Source organism: Protomyctophum parallelum (genome assembly GCF_964188405.1).
Source record: "Protomyctophum parallelum genome assembly, chromosome: 13".
NCBI classification, from domain to species: Eukaryota; Metazoa; Chordata; class Actinopteri; order Myctophiformes; family Myctophidae; genus Protomyctophum; species Protomyctophum parallelum.
In genome coordinates, this window is record NC_139708.1 from 17706105 (window position 1) to 17730107 (window position 24003).

General features: G+C 41.2%; 1 protein-coding gene across 2 annotated transcripts; it reads left to right on the plus strand.

Moving 5' to 3' along the window:
• Nucleotides 1–452: 452 nt before the first annotated feature.
• On the plus strand, nucleotides 453–23256 carry plcd3a (phospholipase C, delta 3a). Of its 2 annotated transcripts, XM_083780173.1 has the most exons (15): nucleotides 453–734; nucleotides 6681–6845; nucleotides 12025–12253; nucleotides 13207–13336; nucleotides 14700–14925; nucleotides 15193–15394; nucleotides 15671–15815; nucleotides 16146–16298; nucleotides 16419–16571; nucleotides 16849–17002; nucleotides 17701–17817; nucleotides 18688–18866; nucleotides 19090–19225; nucleotides 19901–20050; nucleotides 20355–23256. In XM_083780173.1, the coding sequence occupies exons 1-15, from the start codon at nucleotides 647–649 to the stop codon at nucleotides 20516–20518; spliced, it is 2391 nt and encodes a 796-aa protein (XP_083636299.1). In that variant the 5' UTR covers nucleotides 453–646; the 3' UTR covers nucleotides 20519–23256. The 2 variants fall into 2 exon arrangements, with proteins under 2 accessions (XP_083636299.1, XP_083636300.1); XM_083780174.1 differs by lacking the exon at nucleotides 20355–23256 and having other exon boundaries at nucleotides 19090–19247; nucleotides 19901–20028.
• The last annotated feature ends 747 nt before the right edge of the window (nucleotides 23257–24003 follow it).

Genomic DNA, 24003 nt, shown 5'->3' on the forward strand with positions numbered 1-24003 from the left:
TGATTGGAAAGATATTCTGAAAGAATGTCCTAATCATGTGAATGAAGCTAACAGGTTTATGCACTTATTTCATTTCCTGGTTATATGCTTCATGGTTTCGGGTGGGGGGGGGGGGGGGGGGGGACACAACGTTTACAAAAAGTTGTATTGTGCATTTTCTAATAAGTTGACACATGATGACACACATCTGATCTGATCATCATCTGACACATTTTTGCCTTTTGAAGTTGTAACTGCGGGTGTCGATATGATTATGATGTATCGTCAGACAGTTGTTCTACTATGTGTACGACTACGTTCTAAGTTGATACTAATGGCTTTAAGTTGGCTGACGAGGAAATATAAGGGCAGGGGGTAAGGGGTTGTTTATTAAGTCTTTGGGATCGTATTACGGAGCGGTGACTGGGGAGGGACCATTGACTTAAATATATGGGAGCGGGAGGGACTTGAAATGTTGAAGGGAGTGAGAGGAATGACATTTGCGCTCCCCCCTCTCTCTTCGGGGTAGTTCGGGAGATTCGGGACTCGGGAGCAAGACCAGACCGTGCATGCGGGAAGACACCTGCGCCGAGACTTTAGTCTGAGTAGCCGACAGTGACAATTACAGCAGGATATAACAGAATTCGCCGGAGTTCCCATAGGCATAATGCTTGGCAGCAATAAGATGCCAGCCACCGGTGCCAATTCACAGAAGAAGTTGGTTGAAAAGACACAGGAACCTCTCAAGAGGCTTGGTAAGGCATCTACTTAGAACGAACCTCTAGTCTAACATTTCACTACAGTCATGCGAATCCTTGATGGTCAGTTCTTCTGAACTTTTAATAGCTATTAAGTCGTGGCTGTTAGGGTTTCTGATGTATGAACTGTAGCATTAAATAAAACAATATGCAAGTGGTACGGTAGGTAGACTATGTGCACATCGACGTCACCTTTACCAACACAAAACGAAGTTTATTGGATCAAGACTTTTGACATTTTCAACTTTAAGCTACATTTGTAGGCTAGTTTGGCTTTGGCTACTTCGCCTACTTGTATGCTCTGCATGGTTTTAGGATTTGGCATATAGGCCTATAGCCTAAATTTTGTTTAAATTTAGAATAATTTGAGTTCTAGTTTTTCTTTTTATGAAAGTATTTTGACTGTACTCTTATAACTTGATGGCAGTTGTGACAGAGCTAAAGACACCATTGGTTGATTGATTGATTCATTGGTTGATTGATTAATCGATTGATTGAATACTTGTCTTGAACAGTTTAACAGATTTATACAAAAGGTGCTAAAAGGACACACACACAAATGGCACACCACATGGGTTATAGTGAAACAGAAACACCATGACAATAGATCAAATGGGGTGGGTGTGGAGAAGTGAAAGTGATCATGTGTGACAGTGCCCATATGCCCACTCCCTCTCATCATCACTTCACATGATAAAACCCAATGGTTTCAATCCACACACAGTAAACCAGTGTTTTCTCAAACTTTCTTTTGATGTGCATTTGGACCTCCATCCGGAAATATTTTGTGCCATTAAGGGCCAACATTTTCAAAAATGTCTTTTAAATAGCTGGCCTATTATATAGGAACCTGGGGGTCACCAGACCCCACTTTGAAAACATATAATAAACATTCTGGGCATTAATCTAACTCTGTGTCAATTTTTACACTCGGCACTCAGGTTTTACTCGGCACCTCGCTTAAAATAGAGAATTGCTGAACACACACACACACAGCAGCTGCCAGTCTCCAGAATGTCCTCAGAGATGTCTGGAAACTGAACCACAATATGTGTCAAGTCTGTCTCTCTCTCTCTGTGTCTCTCTCTGTCTCTCTCGGTGTGTTACTTCAAATTATTGTTCATAACAATGTTTTGTTTTAGTTCATAACACCTGTAGTACAGTATACTCAGATTTACAAAACACTCATGGCTACACTAAAACAACAGTGTGTTGCATGAGACCGATATATTTGAGAGGTTGGAGTTAGTCCTCCTTGTTTACCAAAAGTCAGATAAGCGCAAATGGTTCAATATGTGCGTCGCCATAGACCTCAGGAGGGGACACTGTATTTGATTTACCAGGGAGTCCAAGGTTATATATCACTACTAAAGTTATTAACTGTTAATAACTGGACCCCTAAGAAAACAACTGTGCTGTAGGACCAGTGGCGTATCTACAATAAGGCGAGGGCAGGAATCACCCATTGGAATGTAAATGCAAGCCTTTAATTTCAGCCTTTGTATCCTACTCGTCTGGCAGGTATATCTCTTTGAAAACCTTTAGTGCTATGATTGTAGGACCTCCTAGAACCCCCTCAAGGACCGCTCACCTAGAGATGTACCGATGTTTTTCCTTGAGGGGGTTCCTTTAAGAATTGTTAAAGGGCAGCCACTGTATAAGTAATATATAATGTAAATAGTACAGTAAGAGTATAAAACAGTTGTGCATATGTGCAACATCAACTGAAGCATTCAAAATATATCTGTAAATGATATCATCGTCATGTGATAAATTACGTGGATTGGATTGTCACAAACTGGCATACTGAGTCTATAGTCTATACCGATACCAGCATGTTAGCCAGTATTGGCAGACTTTCCGGTACTGGTATCGGTATCGGAACAACTCCTCCCTCTGTTTACTTCGTTTACCTCCACAATGGAGGTTAAAGTTTGGGTTGATTTGGGTAGTGTATGTGTACTTGTATAATAGTCATATATACATCATGTACGTGTATATAATTAATTAATTCATTTATAACCATTGTCAGTTGACTCCACACTGATATTTCCTGTAAAACCAGTGTTTATATGCATGCAAACTGTATTTATAATCACATCATATTGATTATTGAGTGCATGAATATTGCAACATTCATAGGGGGACCAAGAAACTGTTCTTAAATTTAATCTGGCCAATGCTACTTGATACAGACAGACTGCATTGTATTCCCAAATTTTGAATTTCAAAATACACTTTTGATTATCCAAAATAAATGAATAAACAGTTTGCACTCTGCCTTCATAATTTTTAAATGCACCACCTATAAGAGTGAGTGACCGAGGAGGGCCTGCGTTGCCATTGATTCGTTTCTTTTGGATGTTTTGCATTCTCTTCAGCACCTGCCCAAATGTTTTTATTTTCTTTGGATATACATTAAATTATTTTGAATAGTATTTTTTCCACAGGCTAACCCGAGGGAACAAAACATAAGCGAGCCACCTGGTCATGTGATAAATTAGGCTGTAAACGAATTAAGCTGTGAGTAAATTGAACCACGTGCTGAGGACATCTCATTTGGGCATGACAGAGCACAGAGGGCAAATTAAACTGTTCAGTCCCCCATATCATGTCTACAACAACTCTCTATCTTTATAAGTGTAGAATCGACGCATTGCTCTCATGGTAGTGGGTATGTTGAGCGAAACCTGAACCATACCCCATGAGATGTTGGTATGTAGGCCTCAGTGTCTAGCAAACATGCAAGCACAGTTACAGTAGGTCAAGATTGTTTTGATCTTCTTTTTGATACAGGGTGAGGGCATCCCTGCTGGTCTCAGTGTTGATATATTCTTGTAGAAATATACCACATGGGACCGATCTTAAATGTTTATTGCTTATAAGTTCCCACCGTATGTGACTTCTCACTTGATCTCTGTATGTTCTATTCTTGCTTGCCCAGGCCAGCTGTATCGAAATTTCTCACTATATTAGTTATTGCCCTCAAAAAGCATTTCACCACCTTATTTAATTTTTAATAATTTGTTCTATTCTTTTCCACTCTTTTCTCACCACAAGAGCCTACTGTTGCATACTTGCATTCCTCAGCATGGTTGCTATAGCTCACTATGCAATGCTTTGACTATCTGGTTAAGTGTATGTCAACAAAATTCGTTGCAGCTCACTGCGGGGAAAAAAGAGGCTCAGCTCTTGGGCTTTAAGAATAATTCCCATTCTTCTTATACGTACTTAATTACAGAACTGTAAAGAAAGAAGCCTAAACAGGCACAGGCAGTAGGGCACACAGCATTTCTTTTGGTACGTGGTGTTGTCAAGGTGAAATGTTTCTGGAACAGTGCATTGGCAGTGATTTTGGGCAATCGTTATTTCAGTTGCTGCATTTGGCAGATAAACAGTGTAAGAAGACTCTAAGACAGACAGAGAAAAGCAAAGTTGAGGTTATGGACGTGATGATAAAATAAGCGGCGGGTTCAAACAGAGAGGCAGTTAGGCAGTTTGAGCAGCATGGTCACTGACCTGCTGTTAATGAGGTCCTTGTGCTCTGCCTGTGGGAATGTCTTGTTACACAGCTTGGTGACCGTGTGGAAAACAGGGTTGTTTTGGTGGAGGGCTGAAGGGGGGAAATCTTTTGTTTTTCACCCTGGGATGAAGGAGAGAAATAAAATACATGGCTGCTCCCAGTTGGTTTCTACTTGAGGGGGAGGGGCGTTGAACAGCTTGTCATGTAGCTTGGAACTTGGTAAAATATGTGGCCGTGGCAATTTGAATCAAGACGAATCAAGCCTAATTTATACTTAGTCGTATCAACTTGTATGACGATGTCGCATGGCTAAATAGCTGATGTACTTAAGCTCACAAGCTGGTTATATTTTAACAATATTTGATATCAATATATTAGCAACAAATATTAGAATAACAGATTCTAACACCATGTTAAGTTCTAAAGTAAATAATGATCTTTCTATTAAGAAAATTAAATCCAGTGAGTCAAATCCATTTAGATGAATCGCAAGTAAATTGCATTTTTATTGCAGTTTAGTCTGTAAGTACTAAACACAGTTTTCTCAATTTAAAGGGGGGAGGTTTCTATAGACACAAAACTGTTTAGTTCACACCAATGGGTTGCTAAGGACCTACCGTACTTTGCTAGTTTGCTTCTATTTGCACACTGGACCAAGAGTCACACAAATGTGCATGTAAACATTCACTTTGTGTCCATTAGGTAACCATAACATTGCAGACCAATGCCTTCGGAGGGATCAGCTATGAACACACAGTTGTCTTGGCATTATGCTTTAAAATCCATTCTTGTGAAGGAAATGTGTTATCAACACACTAGAAATATAATTTAATTTAAAGGTAAATTTTCCAACTTAGTGTTTGTTACATCACAGATTTACAGAAGTAAAAAGGTGTGTGAAATTAATTTCATGCATAGTTCCCATCATATCGTTATTTCCATAGGAAAAGTGTGTGTGTGTGTGCGTGTGCGTGCTGGCTAAACATACATACATACATATACATTCATATAGAATAGATTGTACATTTATACTTATATTTATTGATATAGCAATAAATAAGTATATGTTAACCCATTTAGACAGGGACCCCTATATGTAACTATACCTTTCAATGCGGGAACACCTTTTGGTTTGTTGTTGCTACAGTATGTAGAATATAATCAGAAAAGTTAGCTCAGGATTTAGAAGGCTAAATCTCACATTACTTGAGATTTAAGGCCTATTCATTGTCTGGATTTTCGGTGGTGAGGTGACCACCGCTCCGGTTGGTGAGCTGACCACCGGACCTGAAATAACGTTGAGCGGTGGTGAGTAAAAACAGAGAGAAGGGCTGGAGCGGTGGCGGTGGTTTGCTCTTCACCGCGGCTCGTGACATCATGTTGTAGTTTGGTGGTCACCTAACCACCGAAAATCTAGAGCCTTTATAGTTAGACGAGAGTAGTAAGTAGTAGCCTTGCCGAGCCATGAGACCCATAGGGCAGGAGCCTATCTCCTGTTTCTGTAGCGTGAGGCAGCTTGATGTACAAGTACACCCCCTGGACATGACCCTAGTATGTCGCAGGGACTGCTGAGTGTCAAGCAGTGTGTCAGACTGTAAATATACTTATTTTTGAGGGGCACTAGCCTCTCCTATATTCAGCCATTAGTGTAGATTTTCATTTTACACAAACATTAAATGCCCATTGACAATGAATGGAGAATTATGTCATGTGTCTGAGGCTGAATCAACATGTTACATCATGAAGTCAGTGATGCTAATAGGGTGCAATTTCCATCCCAAAACGCAGATAATTGATAATGGACCCATCTGTGGACCTTTCTGGGGGTCCCATGGACACACTACTGTACTCAGCACTGTACTGTAATTTGGTGCTATTTAATTTACTTTATGTTTGCATATACTTTGCACTGTTGTTTGCATTTAGAATTGTGTTTATTTCTTTCAGATATATTTTATACATGAATATAACCATTTTATAACCATACTAGATTACATGGAGGTAAATGCTGCAATTTGTAAAAATGTCAAAATATGACTTCTACCGTAGTAGTAGAAGTGGGAAAATGTCCATGGGACCCATCTTAAAGACCATCACTGGATGATGATTATTATTACACAGGTGTGATTATTTATTTTAAAATATTTTTAAAATAAATTCTCATAGTTAAATACCGTAGTTAAATCAAATTATTTTATAGTTAAATCAAATTATTTTTACTTTATTTTATTTTCATTTTGATCTTTATTATCTCTCTAATCTTGGGTTACAGCTTACTATACTGTTCATGAATTTCCCTTGCGGGGATCGTAATGGTTAATCTTATCCTGTCTTATCATATGACCGTGTGTGTGTGTGTGTGTGTGTGTGTGTGTGTGTGTGTGTGTGTGTGTGTGTGTGTGTGTGTGTGTACGTTCCAGGGGTGCTGGATAATGAGGACATACATACGATGATGAAGGGCTCCTACATGACGAAGATACGCTCCAGATGGCAGAAGAGCCGGACCCTGAAGCTGCTGGATGACGGGGTCACAGTGTGGTGTGAATCTACCAAGTACACACGCAAGGCCAAAGACCAGCAGACCTGTGAGTAGCCCTGGCTGGAGCAAGGAGGGGTCATATTAGGTGGACAGACGGGAGGGAGCGAGGCCAAGAAAGGGGAAGAGGAAAGGCGTGGACCAAGATGTTTGTTTTGGGATCATATTTTGAGTGAGTGAGTTTCAGGGAAGGAAACGGCGTTCGACAACACCTTGCCCTAACCGAGGGTGGTCATGTTGTGTATACTTTTCACGATGAAAGATGAAAGTTAGTAGTACGCCGAAGGAAAAGTAGGCTAATATAGAAGAACTCTATAGAAATACTCCACCAGCAACACTCCCTATTTTAGTCTATTCAAGTGCAGTGCACTCATTGTTTGTTGTGTTGACTTAGGGATTGTTGCAAGGAGAAACCCTCTTCAGCAAGTGAGACGTGTGTGTGTGTGTGTGTGTGTGTGTGTGTGTGTGTGTGTGTGTCTAGTAGTGTCAAGTAATAGTATGTCAACAATGTGCTATATATATTTTTTTTTTCTCTTCTTTTCCCTCTGTGTGTTAAGCAGCATGTGCAGCAGCTATATCTGGTTGGACCATATAATGTATAACCTAATTCTGATCAGTGTTTGGGTCTATTGTAAGTAAAGTAACTATAGTTGATCATTTGTAATATATCTGAATACATTACAGGGTTAGCTTCAGGTCTGAGGAACATGTGAGAGACAGATTCTTTACTGTAAGTGTGATTAGTCATAGTCAGGTAGACTGTAGCCTACAGTATGCTGCATGCCTTATCCCTGACACAATCTCTGTAAAGTGTAAAGGATAGATCAGAAAGGGAAATCCACAGTCACAGCAGCTCCCTAATGATGTCACATGATGTCTGTCTGTAATCCTCCATATACAGTATTGGCTCATTAACGTGTGGGAACATAGTTATTATTGTCGGGTTTTGACCTTTTACACCTCCCCCTTTTCTCCTCCTCTGCAAAATACGATTTTTACTTTATGTTTTGCTAAATCAGCTGACCAGCCATTTCACAACTCAGTCTTGTGATAAGTGTGCATGCGTGCATATTGTGTGTGTGTGTGTGTGTGTGTGTGTGTGTGTGTGTGTGTGTGTTTTAATCCATCGTTGTACAACATAGTATAATGTAGGGCTAAGTCAATCTAGTTGCTTAGTTTTAACACAATAAATTAGAATGTTTTTGAGTCAATTCATTGCTATATGAAAAACAAAACTTGCTTCTCGATTATTCAATTAAACTATTGGTTCTAAATGTCAGTTTCAAGGTTGGAATGAGAACAGGCCACTGTTCTCGGTGTTACCGAACTGTCAAGCTTCCTCTGCTCCCACCGCAACACAACAAACAGTGGCCTATACAATATTGCACCTGGCCCACCGCCTATCTGCACACACACACACGCTGACGCCCGCCCCCTTGCTTATCTTATGTTGATGCATCACGCTGGATCCACTGCTGCTTTCACATGTTGACTTCCACCACTTCCGACATCAAAAGCCCACGGGGGAATTCAGATTTTACGGGGGCCAGTTTCGAATTGCAGCTGTCCGTATAGGTGCCCTTTGAGAACGGTTTTGAAGGAGTCAAGGGATTCGCATGTCTTAATGACTGTTGGTAGGGTGTTCCACATTTTGGTGGCATAGGAGCGAAAATAATTTAGTCCCTTGTTTGTGCCGAATCTGGGTTGTATATGGTTCGTTGCACTTCCTCTGGTGTTGTGGGTGTGGACATTCGTTAACATTAAGGAAGTATCTAGACAGGTACATGGGTATCTTGGTGGTGTATCGAATCTTGTGGACCAGACACATTGCAAGATGCTGTACTCTGTCGTCGATCCTAAGCCATTCCAGCCTGTCAAAGTGGGCAGGGGTGAGGTGGGTTCGGGGGGTGAGGCCAAGTAGGAGCCTGACCAGTTTGTTTTGGGAAGTCTGGAGCCTAGTTTTAAAGGCCTTTGAGGTGCTGTGGTACCAAGAGGTGCATGCATAGTCAAAGAAACCTTGTACGAGGGCTCCTATTAAGGTCTTCAAGGTGTTTTTGTTGACCAGTGAGTAGATCCTGTAAAGGAATCTTGTTCTTTGGTTGACTTTTTTGGTTACGTTGGTGGCCATTTTATCACCGGAAAGATTAGCCTCCAGGATGGAACCTAGGTTGGTAATTTGAATTTCATCTTTACGTGTGATAACATTTTCACCCACTCTACCAAGAAGCAATTTGCCTTGCTGAGATTACTATAAGATCCAAAGAGAATGGATTCAGTTTCTCCCAGGTGTAAAGATAGTTTGTTATCAGCGAGCCAGGTGCAGATTCTACCGAGTTCAGAGCTGAGGGCCTTTTCAACCTGCTCTGTGTGTGTGTGTGTGTGTGTGTGTGTGTGTGTGTGTGTGCGTGCGTGCAAACTACTTTCGCTGTGCGCGCGCGTGTGTGTGTCAGTGCGTGTGTACTCTGTGTGTGTGCACACACGTGGACAAGCGCACATTTTCTGTGTAGCGTGTGTGTGTGCATGCATGTGTGTACGCCTGGCCAAGTGCAGTGGGGATGAAACCGTCTTCAGTTCGCGCGGCTAAACACAACACAAGATACAACTGTCTTCCCTCTCCCACCCCCCAACACACACACACACTCAGCGTGAAGTGGCTACAGCGCACGCTCCGGCGAAAACAGCTAATCTACAAGCTCACAACATCACAGGTTGAAAAAGCCATGAGTTCTCTCAAGCCAAAGCTCAAAATTGACACCATTTTGGACGCAAATGCACCTGCAATTGGATCCGTGCGACTTACCAAATATATCTGGGAGTACCTGTGCGACTGTCCATACTTTCTGTGGTGCATGTCAAACTGGGGGTCCTTGATACTTTTCAAATCGGGGTCTGTGGGCTAATAAGTGTAAATGTTTCCATGAAAACGTTTCCCTATATGCATTTGTAAGAATACTTTCATGTTATACTGCTCTTTTTATTCATTACAAAAACACACGCAAATATATTATACAAGTTGAAATATATCAGAACGAGTAAGGACTAATCTTTTTGTCTCTCTCTTCCTCCCCCCCCCCTCTCTCTCTCTCTCTCTCTCGCTTCCTCTCTCTCTCCCCCCTCTCTCTCTCCCTCTCTCTCTCTCGCTTCCTCTCTCTCTCTCTCTCTCTCTCTCTCTCTCTCTCTCTCGCTTCCTCTCGCTTCCTCTCTCTCTCTCTCTCTCTCTCTCTCTCTCTCTCTCTCTCCCTACCCTATAGGTTCTCTCTCTCAGTATCTCCTGCCCTCTTGTCTCTTTGAATAGTTCCCTGTGCATGACACCTCTGCTACATCCATGTAATCTTCTTGGCAGCATTGCTATTGCTGATCAAGGAATGTGTGTCGTGCTACACAGTGAAACCCTGAGGGTTTCACTGTGTACTGTACACCTTTAACCCACGGCTCTCGGGGGATGGGTATTGCGTAGCATGGGGTGAGAGGGCAGTCGGTCATTGAGGGTTGGTGGTAAATGCAGCCGTGAACGCACTGTGCCAAAAATAGGGAGAACAGCGGCGTTGTGGCGTGTTGTAACACTCAGAAGTGCACAGTGACACCGTACAATGTTGACAACTCACAGGGCCGGGGCAGAGTGGCCACTATATATCACATAGACAACATAACCACGTTACAGAGGTTACTTGGTTGTCCATTCTGTCCAATGCAGGCAAGATTGTGTGTATATGCACTATGCACTGTATATATTTGTGTGCATATGCTTATGCACATTTGTGTGTGTGCATAGTCTGCATATGGGCGTGTGTGCACGGCATGCATATAGTTGCATACACGGTAAAATCCTCTGTGTTCATTTAATTGAGAGTGAAAACATTTGACGCACACTCTCAGTCTCAGTTGACCACTGTGTCACTTTGTGGTACTACTCGTACGGGAAACAGCAAATCTATAGCCAATCTACAAGCTCACAACACGTCACATCGCGAGGTAGTTGTGATCTTGTACTTCAGCTATTTTCGCCTATGAAGGCATGCCCAAAATATGGATGCCTGGATTAATGTGGTTAAATTAACACCGCAGATCTTACGTATACATGTACAATTCTGTGTACAGTGTGTGTGCGTGCATGTCGATAGTTTGTAGTTTGGCCTGGTGCCACTATGCTCTGTTTAAGGCAGTCCTGCAGGACCAGTGGGAATGTGAGATCTGGCACCTGGCAGTAGCTCACTATTGTGCCCTGATCTACACTGAGGGACGTGACATGGAATGCAGCACTTGAAAGTTTGGCTGTCAGTCGACAGTCAACACGTGGCGGTGGCACACACGCACGCGCACACGCACACACACACACACACACACACACACACACACACACACACACACACACACACACACACACACACACACACACACACACACACACACACACTCACACACATACATGTTAATGTCGTAGTCGAGACAACCAAGGCGAAGGAATGTATCAGCAATTTTGAGGAGGTGGATGGCAAGGGCTTTCATAGCCTCCAGCAAGAGAATGAATGAGACAATTGTCTGGAGAGACACTGTATTGCCCGTTTGTGTGAAGTCTCTTCAGAGATAAACAAACTCCTCCACACTGAATGACGTTTTTCACACAGTTACAGTACACAATAAAATCCTCAGTGTTAATCTAAGTCTGAGACATTATGGATGTCGTACATTTGTACATTCTCATCTGAGTTAAAAACGGATACACTCAGTGGTGTATACAATGTTGTATAAAATGTTGTGCAAATTGGCCCATGAGGTGGTGCTATAATTCTTCTGCTCTGCTCTGCAGAGAGAGAGAGAGAGAGAGAGAGAGAGCATGGCTTTCAACCAAACATCCAGTGTCATAGAGTTGCAGGTTAAAATTATCCTGCTGTGTGGCATGTATATCAGGCACATTTCTCATTGCTCAGGCCTATGCAGGTCATGTATCATGTGTGTACTTGTGCTCGGCACTGCCATGCCATCCTTAATTCAACAGAGACTTTATGGTTCCAGAAAACACTTGACCCCGTGCCTTTTAGTTACGACAGATCTCCATTGATCTCCATGGGCTTTTAAAGCTGTGCCAGTGTCCAGCCAAAGCTCTGTTTACTCAGCAACAGTGACACACTTATAACCGCCTCTCTCCTGCTGTGTGTGTGTTTATTTGTCCCTGTTGTACCTATATCTACATTGACTGTCTCTCCCTCTCCGTGCCCTCCCCCATGCAGTCTCAGTGGCGGAGGTGGAGTGTGTGCGTGAGGGATGCCAGTCGGAGGCTCTACGGAAGCTGGTCGGGTCCATACCGGAGAGCCACTGCTTCACGGTGGTGTTCCGGGGTGCCCGGAAGAGCCTGGACCTGCAGTGCTCCAGCGAGGACGAAGCTCGCCACTGGGTCCGAGGAATCCGGACCTTGAAGGAACGTGTGGCCAACATGAGCCAGAAGGAGAAACTGGATCAATATCCTTCTTCGCTCCAATGCCCATGTTGCACAACACTTGTAACGCACGTACAATCCCACGTCCATAGTTTCCATGTGCAGTAATGACTTGCAAGAAAACACCGTCTAAATATAGTCTGAATATCCTTGTCAATATTATAATCCCTGGTACCCACTACTCAGTTGTTGCCGCGAGAGTAGACATACTCTACAACAGGGGTGCCCAAAAGGTACTGTAGATCGCGATCTATCAGTAGATCACAAGGGCTGTGCAGGTAGATCACATCACATGACAAAAAAAAGTATAAAAAAAAGTGGCATCTGCCACTTGAATTAAGGTGACTTGATTGATTGACATCAAAAAGGGCCTGTCAGTTCAAATCCACAATGCAATATTTTGTTTTCAAGAGTGTTGCTGTCCACAAATGTCAGTAGCATTACAGATTAAATACAATAAACCCTACCTATTCCATTTCTCCCCCTCTATTTCCTACATTTCCTACATTTGTAGCTCCGATATTCCATTTTTAAACTATTTTCAGCAATGGTTTAATATTCTTTTTTCGGCGGGTAGATCTTGTTCACTGGTCATTTTGAAAGTAGCTCTCAAGTCAAAACAAAGTGTGGGCACCCCTGCTCTGCAGTGTAGTAGAGTCTTACGAATTTATCTCACCCTTCTGTTGATTTTTTTTTCTAGATGAGAACACATGGATCAGTAGGGCATTAGGTCATGCCCAGGAGTATATGAGAGTTGTAATCTGATCATTATCTACAGTATACACAAATGTCGGGGCCACCTAACTAAAAAGTGTCACTGTTCTATTAACTCTGTCATAGATATGGTTCATTGTTATTAGACATCAAAGTGTTCAACAATGAGTGTGAAATGAATATTACTTAAGTAGCCCACTGTGAATCCACATACTGCCATAGCTATGTATGTAGTCATGTTCTATTCCTTAACCATTGACACTTGGATCCGTGGCTACCTGAGACGAGCGGATGAGAATCAGGACGGGAAGATGAGCTATGATGAAGTCAAACGACTGCTGCAAATGATCAATATTGAACTGAATGAGCAGTATGCACGCTCATTATTCAAGGTCAGGTTTAAATGAATTATGTAGGGGTTATTTTGCATCTATGATACATAGCGTTACATAATCTTGTGATACATTAAGGGTAAGGGTTATAGGGGTACATAATCATGTTCAGTATATGTTTAAAGGTGCTGTAAGTGATATGTTAAATATCTCTATAATATAGAACACTATCAGAATATTGATGCAATGATTATTATCACAATATAGAGCTTTACTTATTTTAAAAACATATAACTTGCTGCACCTTTAATAACAGGTGAGTATTAGGGTGGAAGAGAGAGTTAAGACTTAAGTCTGATTTATACTTAGTTGCCGCACCTTTCTCGTGCATTGAAAATAGCAGATCTCACAACATGTCATGGAGACGTCACGTGAGCTTGTAGATTGTCTCTTTTCTGTGCAAGACACAATAGAGCACCGAAGTCCTGACGTAACTCGCTCATCCCGACGATTCCCCTGGTTCACGGAAGTAGTTTCTCTATGGAGAATAACATGGGGTGATCTTAATATCGTCTACTATAAGCGTTGTGGTCCAAAAATAAACAAGCTGTCTCGGCGTTATTGTCAGGGAGGTGTCTCTGTATCGTTTGCAACAGTCAGTCACTCATATATGATACAGTCTGCTTCTAGCGAAAATCTAACTAATTCAGCAGCAGTAACATTAGCGTTTTCTCTCAGTCAGTTGATTCTTCATATCCATGTGAGTGAAGCGGCCGGGATGACATGTTTATTTTTCAAACACAGTTCTTATATGAATCAATCTAAAACTCCTCCTATGGTGATTTCAATGCAACTAAACAAATACATGAACCTGGGGACTGACGCCCTCTACTGAAAGTGACGTCAGACTTCGGTGCTCTATTGTGACTAAATATAAATCAGTCTTTAAATCCAGGGGGTGGTGGTGGTGGTGATATTTTGCTTGTTAGGGTGATGAAGATTGCATGGGGTGTGGAATAAGTGTTCAGTTACTAAGCCAATCCTCCAAGTATCTACCCTGCCTCTCAAACACAGTTAATGACTTTATTTTGGAGGATTACCAGCTATGTATATTATGTCTCAGGCCTTCATTATTGTTAGATTGTTGCTTTCATGTTCCCTTCCAATGTGATCCCTGCTGCAGCCTGCAGTGTATGATATCTGTTTTATGTACGGTAACTATGCTTGGGTTGGTTTAAATTATATATAGGTGCCCTCTACCCTGGGAATTTGATGCACTCCCAAAACAACAGCAGATCACAAGGTCCAACCATAGTAAAAGGGCAATAGACCATCTCCCTGTGTCTCTATTCTTCCATTTTACATCAATCTTGTATCTCTTCGAAATAAATAATGTCTTTCATTGCTATCATCTGTATCCTAGAAATGTGACCGTTCGTGTGACGGGCGGCTGCACCCCACAGAGATTGAGGAGTTCTGCAGGGAGCTTTTGAGGCGGCCAGAGCTGGACTCCGTGTTCAGACATTACTCAGGCAATGGCTGTGTCCTCTCCACTGCTGAGCTCCGTGACTTCCTGGGAGACCAAGGGGAGGACCCGTCATTGGACCATGCCTTAAGCCTCATACGCACCTATGAGCTCAATGACTGGGGTAAAAACACTAAAGCATGCACCAAGAAACACTCACTAAAAGCTTAACTTCCCAAGACTGTGATTAGTCTAATCCCTGTTAAAATAGAATTAAGTGTGTCTACCGTGTCTTATATTGCACGGGTTCTCGTCTACAGCAGTTCAAAAAGATATACAGTAGACAAATTCACTGTCTGCGATATATGTTGTCGTTCAGTGTCGTTCATGCTTTGATTCCCTTCATCGAAAATAGGTAATGAAAATGAACATGCTCTGTAACACATTGCAGCTCAGAAGAACCAGTTCATGACCCAGAATGGTTTCACAATGTACATGCTGTCTCTGGAAAATGATGTGTTTGACCCCAAACACTCCCGCGTCTACCAAGATATGACCCAACCCATGGCGCACTATTTCATCTCCTCCTCTCACAATACCTACCTTACCAAGGACCAAGTCACCAGTGCCAGCAGCACAGAGCCTTACATCAGGTCAATATTTTAACTACTTAAGCGCTATTTAAAAATATCTAAAAGCACAATATTTCTTCAAATGTCTTGTATGCCTTTTTATGACGTGACCAAAGGGACGCTGGGTTGAAATTAGAGCAGATTTAAAGAGACTTGACTTTAAAAAAAGAAAAAGAAGAAAATAGCAATTTTTATGAATTTAGATTTGAACTGTGGTGAAACCACATCCTGCAGTGTGATATCCCTGCTTTGATAGATTACAGTAAGTATACTGCTTTCTGTCTCTGACGATGCCAGGGCTCTGAATCAGGGGTGTCGCTGTGTGGAACTGGACTGCTGGGATGGAGATAAAGGAGAGCCTGTCATATACCATGGGCGCACTCTTACGTCCAAGGTGCCTTTCAAAGAGGTCATTGAAACCATCAACCAGTATGCTTTTAAGGTGAGAAAATCATACAAATATAAAAAGTAAACAAATATGTAAAATCAACAACTATTCCCATTGGTCTTTTTTCTTTTCTTTTTTTTCTAATCATTTTTTGGTGTAACCTAAGGTTTTTTGTACTTTTTACACTATGCACAGTGATCTTCCAGATCGAAATCTAGATTCTTGACTTGTTCCCTCTTGCAGACTTTACTACTGTAACCTTTATCTTCTCTGATGCAGCCCAGGCGCATTGTGACTTTGACATGGTGGCGTTACAGACTGAGGTCCTCTGTTTATATTTTGTGGTCTGCCTGCACTTTAATGATTTGTTACGTCTCATCCCAGGCCTCTCCATACCCTCTGACTCTGTCCGTGGAGAACCACTGTTCTGTAGAGCAGCAGGCTGTCATGGCCAAACACCTGTGCACCATCCTGGGCAGCAAGCTGCTCACCAAGCCCCTCAGTGACCAGCCACTGACCCAACTGCCCTCTCCCGAGGTAGAACACGTGACCCATGGCCTTCATGGCCTTCTCTACCCACCATACACTACATGGCTTCCATGTGGACAAGTCAGTGCCACACCGCTTACACTGTTTCCTTTGGCTCTTCTTTTGCAGGAGTTGCGGGGCCGTATTCTGGTGAAAGGGAAGAAGGCAACGCCTCACCTGGGCCAGCTAGGTAAAACGAACAGTACTTGTAGCTTTTCCTCCAGTTCTGATGACGAGTTACTAAGCAGCAATAAGAATACACCCAAGAAGGATGCTCCCAAGGTTCGTTCGTTTAGTCAATTTCAATTTCATTTCATAGCTGTCTATGCTATATGAACACATTTGGAATAAATATGTTAAGAACATGAAATGATTTGGTGCTATGCAACGTTTTGAAAAGTGGTGTTTAAAATCAATCTACTGCTCACTTCAGCTCTTATCTACTCCATTTCTTTCAACAGCATCGCTTACTGTACACAATCATTCTAGGATCACAGGGATATTATTTGGATTCTGTGTGTTATGACTACACCTTAATTGCGTTGTTTGCCCTACATAGGTGGTCTGCTCTAAGCTGAGTGAAGAGCTGTCAGCATTGGTGGTGTACTGCAGGAGTGTCCCCTTCCGTGGGTTTGATAAATTATCTGAAAAAACACCAAGCGACATGTCCTCCTTCTCAGAAAACGATGCCCTTAAACACATCAAAGACTCAGGTGAAGGTTTGAAATAATATTATCTTGACCTTAAGTGTTTTATAAATTTGTAACATTGGGTTGGGTAACAACAGAATTTATGCACACCTGATCAGCTCAGAGATGGGTGCATAGGCACTAGGCAGTGATCATAAATATAGATCCATCCATCCATCTTCAACCGCTTATCCGTAGTCGGGTTGCGGATCTGGGGGATCTGGGGGATCCCGAGGCGTTCCCGGACCATTTTGGAGATATGTTCCCTCCATCTGATCCTTGGTCTGCCTGGGGACCTCCCTAGGGAGACACTTGCCTTGAGTCGATCCTTACCAGATGCCTGAACCACCTAAGCTTTCCAAGCAAAGAAGCAGCGATTCTATTCTGAGTCTCTCTTGTGTGACTGAACTTCTCGCAATATCTCTAAGGGAGATGCCAGCCACCCGTCTGAGAAAACTAATTTCTGCTACTTGTATCCGCGACCTTATTCTTTCGGTCATGACCCACACTTCATGAGAGTAGGAAAATTACCTCCACACCGTCTATACTTAAAGGACACCTTTATTTAGGCAACATTTGGGTCATTAGACCTTCTTCAGGCATCGGTGCCTGAAGGTTTGTCCGAACACTGGTTGGTTTGGGTAAAACATTGTATACTTTCATGTAGTAATTTATTCACATTTATTTTTAAGTTTTCTTTGTTTTATTCTTCATTTTTGCAGGAAAGCTGTTTGTCAGACACAACAGCAGGCAGCTGAGCCGGATCTACCCCTCTGGACAGCGTCTTCAGTCCTCCAACTATGACCCCCAGGAAATGTGGAATGGTGGCTGCCAGATGGGTGAGTACTGCAGTATAGAGATGTACTGTAGGGACACTAGAGCTAGCAGCCATTATCACTTTATTAATTAAAAATCACACACGTGTGAACTGAGTGGTGCAATTCCCCCCCCCCCCCCCCCCCCTCTCTCTCTCTCTCTCTCTCTCTCACTCTCTCTCACTGTTTCTGGCGCCCCCTACTGCTATTATTAAGTCACATACTCATGCTTACACAGACACACACACACACACAAACAAACAAACAAACAAACAGGTACGAGGACATTGCAAGCTGGTTGTAGGAGTGGTTGCACCACTCAAAAACAAAACAGTTACAGTATGGTTGTCTGGGTGTCCCAAAAGGATAAAGACAACAGTAAACACGTATTCTACTACAGTAATTCTCCTGGGCGCTTGTTGAGAGTAAACATCACATACTTGACACTAATGTTATGACAACTAACACTGATGTCACTCGCATCTACTGACTCTTTCATTGGCGCATACAGTAATGCTAAAAACGGTGGTTCTCAAGAATCTCATACTTCTTCAAGTCAAGGAGCCCCCATAATGTTTTCAAAATTATTCACAATTCTTCAATATATTTACAGATTCAGTGTATGTACAGGTCTACAATGGTAAAACAAACCAACAAAAATCATGTATTATACTCTTCCAGACAATTAATTGGCTGGATCAAGTTCATGCCAGGTTACAGCAGCAGGGTCCCACCTCCTCTTTTTATGATGCTATATAAACTGGACCCCCGTCAACGACCGTTGGGGATCCCTGGCACCAACTTTGAGAATCACTGTGCTAAAATGTAATATTTATTTTGTTGAAAATGATTGTTTTTGTTGTTTTCTCTTCCATTCCCCTGTGTGCTGTATAGTGGCCCTGAACTTTCAGACGCCTGGGGAGCAAATGGACCTGAACCAGGGCCGTTTCCTTCCAAACGGTCGCTGTGGATACATCCTCAAACCAAGCTTCCTCCGCAGCCCAACTTCCAACTTTAACCCAGAGATCACAGGGGGAGGTCCTGGACACGTCCCCACTCAGCTGACTATACGGGTGAGCAGCAACGGCACTCACTAAGAATATTGAAAAAATCACACCCGTGTGAACTGAGTGGTGCAACTCCCCCCCCCCCCCCCCCCCCACCACCACTGGTGCTCATAGTCACATAGGTAGTCACATAGGACACGGACATTGCTGTTCCTTGGAGTGGTTGCACCACTCAAAAATGTATTACGCATGTTTGACTAGAGACTGACTTGATTGATTTTACTTTCAGATATTATCTGCACAGCAGCTGCCAAAAATCAACATGGACAAGGCCAGTTCCATTGTGGACCCACAAGTGTGGGTGGAAATTCATGGAGTGGGGATTGATAATTTAAGAGACAAAACTCACCGTATTGACAACAATGGTAACTTGACCATTTCATTATGGTAATAGTGCCATAATCTTTTACACATACTATATTAACATTATGCCTTGTGATTCAAAACTAATTCTGAACCTTAACCACTTAAACCCTATACATTGTGGTACATCCCATAGAGAAAATATTGCTTGTAGAGCTTGTAGATCAGCAATTTTCATCAGATTTCCTATTTTTGCTTCTATTTTGTTCGTTTGTATAAAAATATACAATTATAATTTGCGTCCTCACCATCGTCTTCAATGTTTGTGTTTATGCAATGTTTGTGTTTACACAAACACTCAAAACTGGCCATTCATTATCAATGGCATTTAATGTCTGTGTTAGGACAAACACCTCAAAACTGGACATAGGAGGCGCTAGCACCCCTCAAAAATAAAAATGTGCGAGAAACAATAGAAGGGCATAAGAGGATACAAGAGTCAATGAAGCATAATAAGAAAATAAGAAAAATTATAACTTATAATCATCAAGTAGTAAAAGCAAGTCTATAAAACTTTTGTGAATTAATTTAAAATAGAACACTGAACTTGCTAGCCTGATTTCAGTTCACTTCAAAGTCTAGAGCCAGTACACTTTGTTGATACATGCTGAGTGCTAGTTTTGTGTGTGTGTATTTCTTTATTTTTTCCCATTATAGCTCTCTTATGCCCTCTATAGGTTTTAATCCCCGGTGGGACTGCACTCTAAGCTTCCAGCTGCAAGTTCCTGAACTGGCCCTGGTGCGGTTTGTAGTCGAGGACCATGACCATACTGCCAAGAATGACTTTGTGGGCCAGTTCACCCTACCTCTCACAAGCCTACGGACAGGTAAACAGTCCCCTGCTATATATATAATATATATATATATATATATATATAGAGGTGCATATCACATATCTAATATTCAAAATAGTAAAAAACGCCAAAAAGGTCCAGGCATAAGGGGTAAGGCGGCGCGTAAGATAGGACCCATATACAGTAGGCTCTAATGAGAGTCGCAGGTTTGATTCCCGAGCCAGACAAACTCTGCTGCCTGTCTCAACTGTACTATCCAAATAAAAGCAGAATATATCAAATATAATACATATATATTGAAGCATTTAAATGTTTGTGATGTTCTCTCTTTCCTCAGGTTACCGTCATGTGCACTTATTGAAGGCAGACGGCTTCCCCCTGTCCCCTGCTTCTCTCTTTATCCATGTGAAGGTGTCGCAAAAAGGAGTTCACAAAAATTTGTCAGAACGCATGGCCATGGCAAAGGCCACGGCAAAGGCCACAGGGAGGGGGAAGGTATGACATGGTATGACATGACATAACATGACATGAAATGTCAAGTAACTGTATGTAAAACTTGTGTTTCTGACAACCAAGCACATTGAGAAGAAAATCACTGTGGCTGCTGCAGCTGCCTACATGTCTGCCTCCGACCTCATGCGACCAATTTAAAGCTTCTAAATTTCTGAACAATGCAAGAAAGATGTAATTGTATCTTATACTGTATGTGTATACGTAGGAGTGGAGAATCTACAAATATTTGGTTTAGGACTTTATCCCAGATTTGTGGGATATTGCAGTTTGTTTTACAAACACAGGATATGATGTTATTATCCAATAACATCATATTCTCTCCTTATTTTTTGATATTTAAGAAATGCAGTATTTAACAGTTTTATACTTCAGTATTAACTTACAGAAATATTTATTAACATTATGAAAATGCTCTTAGTTGACTGAAGCTATCTTAAAAGTTGTTAGGAGGCCAATCTTGGCAATAGTTTTACCATAGCACAAATGAATATCTTTCAGTGGTAAATGTGTTGTAAACCTTGTAGTGTTTGACAGAGTCTGTATCAAAGACTTGTCTGTATAGAGCGTCGTAGTACCGCCCCCTTTGAGGGCACCGGAAGAGAATTACATTTTCCCATAGATCTAGCAGAAAGTATTTTTATTAGACCTTTAAAGACCTTTAAGCTTTGGACAAAGTCAACTCGGATGATGACAAATCGTGACAATAAACTTTTTTTTATTAGAAAGAAGAAAAAAAGACACTTTCTAATTATTTGTCCGGCCCAAATATTTTGTTTATTGTCATGATTTGTCATCATCCGAGTTGGCTTTGTCCGAGGCTTTAAAGGTTTTTAAATAAATACTTTTTGAAACGTCTATGGAAAAATGAATGCCCTCGTTGGTCTGAAAGGGGACGGGACTGCAATGCTCTATACATGTAGGTTGATAAATTAAATTATCAATCAATTTAAAACGTTAGTCTAATCATTAGACTAACTTAGACTAATGTGATACGCTATCTTTCACACCTTTTATTTCTCTCACAGCTGAATTGACTGGATATTACCTTATTAACAGACCTGAAATAGGTAGCTAATCTGTTAAATATTAATGTTATTTATATAAGCAGTGTTGGCTCACTGGTAGCCATTTTATTGTGGTTAAAAGTTTAATTTTAAATGGTAAATGACGATGGAAATTATTAGTAAGCTTTTCCTTGGCATCATTTCATACCGTCCATGCTAATGTGAGCTGTTCAAAGCTATGTTTAACTCAATATAATTTGCATATTTGTTTCATTTAGTTTCATTAGTCAAATACATTTTACTTGTTAGCTGACTAAATTGCACTACGTATAAATATTTGTCTGAGTAAGGTGATTGAACAGTGAACACTGTCATTGTCTATAACCCTCTGCAGGAACATGTGGAAATATTTTACTGTGACATCTAATTCAAAGATGCATGGCCCATAGTAATTGTCTAGATTAGATAGTTTATTTGTCCTCAAGGAGGAAATTCTGTTCTACAGTAGATGTGGCATACATAACACAAACAAATTGTACAGAATTATACAAAATACATGATTTACATGAAAACTTAATTACAGGCATGAGGCATCACAAAGTAGAGACAAATAGATGGATTCACACTACACAGCACGGACTGGATTTCTTGTAACTTGATTGAATGCTTTGCAAATAAGGAAAGTACAGTTCGAATCAAGATCTGCTAAAATGATTTTAAACCCAAGAAGGCCTCCATTTGGTACTCAATTAATCTGAAATAAAGTTAATAAAATAAGAACTTAAGGGGAGGTAACTTATTTCAAGTTTGTTTGGCTGTGGGAACAAAGCTAATGCTAATACATGTATTTAGTACATGATGGAGTAGTCTGTACCTATAGTATGACTATGACCGGAAGGTAGTGGTGGTCGAGTGGGTGGTCTTGATGATTTTGTGTACTTTGTGGATCAGGGATGAGGTGACACAATCTGGGAATTTGGGGGTGGGAATCCTAATGAGCTTTCTGGCTAAGTGAGTTATCTTTAAGAGCTGATTGTAGGCATACAGTAGGGAAAGAACCATACAGAACTGTCTCAATAATGCTACGATACAGGAGTGAGTACAGTGTTTTAGTTTACAGGTGGCTATACATCATGAAACATTATCATGTTTATACAATATTTGTAAATACCCTTGGTATGCTGATTGAAGCTGAGGTTATTGCCCAGTGCAATGCCAAAGTACCAATGTATCTGAAAGACTGCACCCCTGCACCCTTTAGCTTTTGAGATATTATGGTAGGCTACAGTACGTTATTGTTGAACCATGTACTAAATTGGGATTGGGAACGTTGATATACAGAGAGAAAGGGAGAGAGAGTAATTTGTTATTTAGCCTTACTAGGATGGCCATGACAACTGCATATTTAAAGGGTCGTGGTGAGTGGACTTTGACAGTCATGTGTAGAGTGTAGAGATTATACCACAATTATACTAAATAATTAGAAAATGACCAATTCTATTTTAAGCCATCAATTATTGGTACAAGATTGTCTTAAGTGTCCAATCATGTCATACATTACATTCAACCTTATTGCACATTGAGTCTTACATACAGTAAAAGCAATGAGGAACAAAGCCTTAACCTTGCAGTGTTATAGCGATGCTGTGTGTTTGCCTTGTAAAATATACAAAAATGTACTAAATGATAAAATGATATACTACCGTTTTCAATAAAGTGCCATTAATACATGTGATGTAGGAACTTTCTTATGTATGTGTGTGTGTGTGTGTGTGTGTGTGTGTGTGAGAGAGAGAGAGAGAGAGAGAGAGAGAGCAAGAGAGACAGACAGACATTGACCTCTAAAAGAGGAACAGTGCTATTATGTGTTTGCTTTGTTTACAATTAGAGGTTACTTGTTGGCCATTTATTACCCAGTAGTTCATTGATCTCTTTTGTGGTGGACAAGGCCCTGCCATCCACTGTATGAGTTAAGCCTAATGTATACTGTGTGAGGTGAGGTAGCCTAAACCATGGCTCAATAGCACTGAGTATCCGATTCCGACCTCACACAGTCAGTCAGTCAGTCAGTCTGTCTGTCTGTCTGTTAAGCTGTTAACATTATATTTAGAGAAAGATTACTGGAATATAGAGCTTTAACTTTAATAGTAAATATATAATTGCTTGCATTATTCTTATAGTGTACTGTACTGTTCAATTCACTTAGAATTTGTTTGATATCACTCTACTCTGAGTAGTTATAGAAATATGTAAATTTGGCCAGTACGCAAAATATGATATTTTGCATACCTGCATATTTTAATGTAGGAGTAGTCTTCTATATTAAAGAGAGAGCTGTCTACAGGGGGGACACCAAATATATATTTTTTCTACATACACACCCTAGCATCAATATTCTGGGGGGAACATACGTAGACAATAGCTGATTGTCAAGCTTGTGTTGTTCTGCTGTGAGGTGAGGTGTTGCAA

What these genes read in the sequence shown, in the direction of transcription:
- plcd3a (XM_083780173.1), top strand. Translation starts at nt 647, where the DNA reads ATGCTTGGCAGCAATAAGATGCCAGCCACCGGTGCCAATTCACAGAAG. An exon ending in TCAACCAGTATGCTTTTAAG is followed by an intron (nt 15,816 to 16,145) that starts GTGAGAAAATCA and finishes GTCTCATCCCAG; the next exon opens with GCCTCTCCATACCCTCTGAC. An exon ending in TAAACACATCAAAGACTCAG is followed by an intron (nt 17,003 to 17,700) that starts GTGAAGGTTTGA and finishes TCATTTTTGCAG; the next exon opens with GAAAGCTGTTTGTCAGACAC.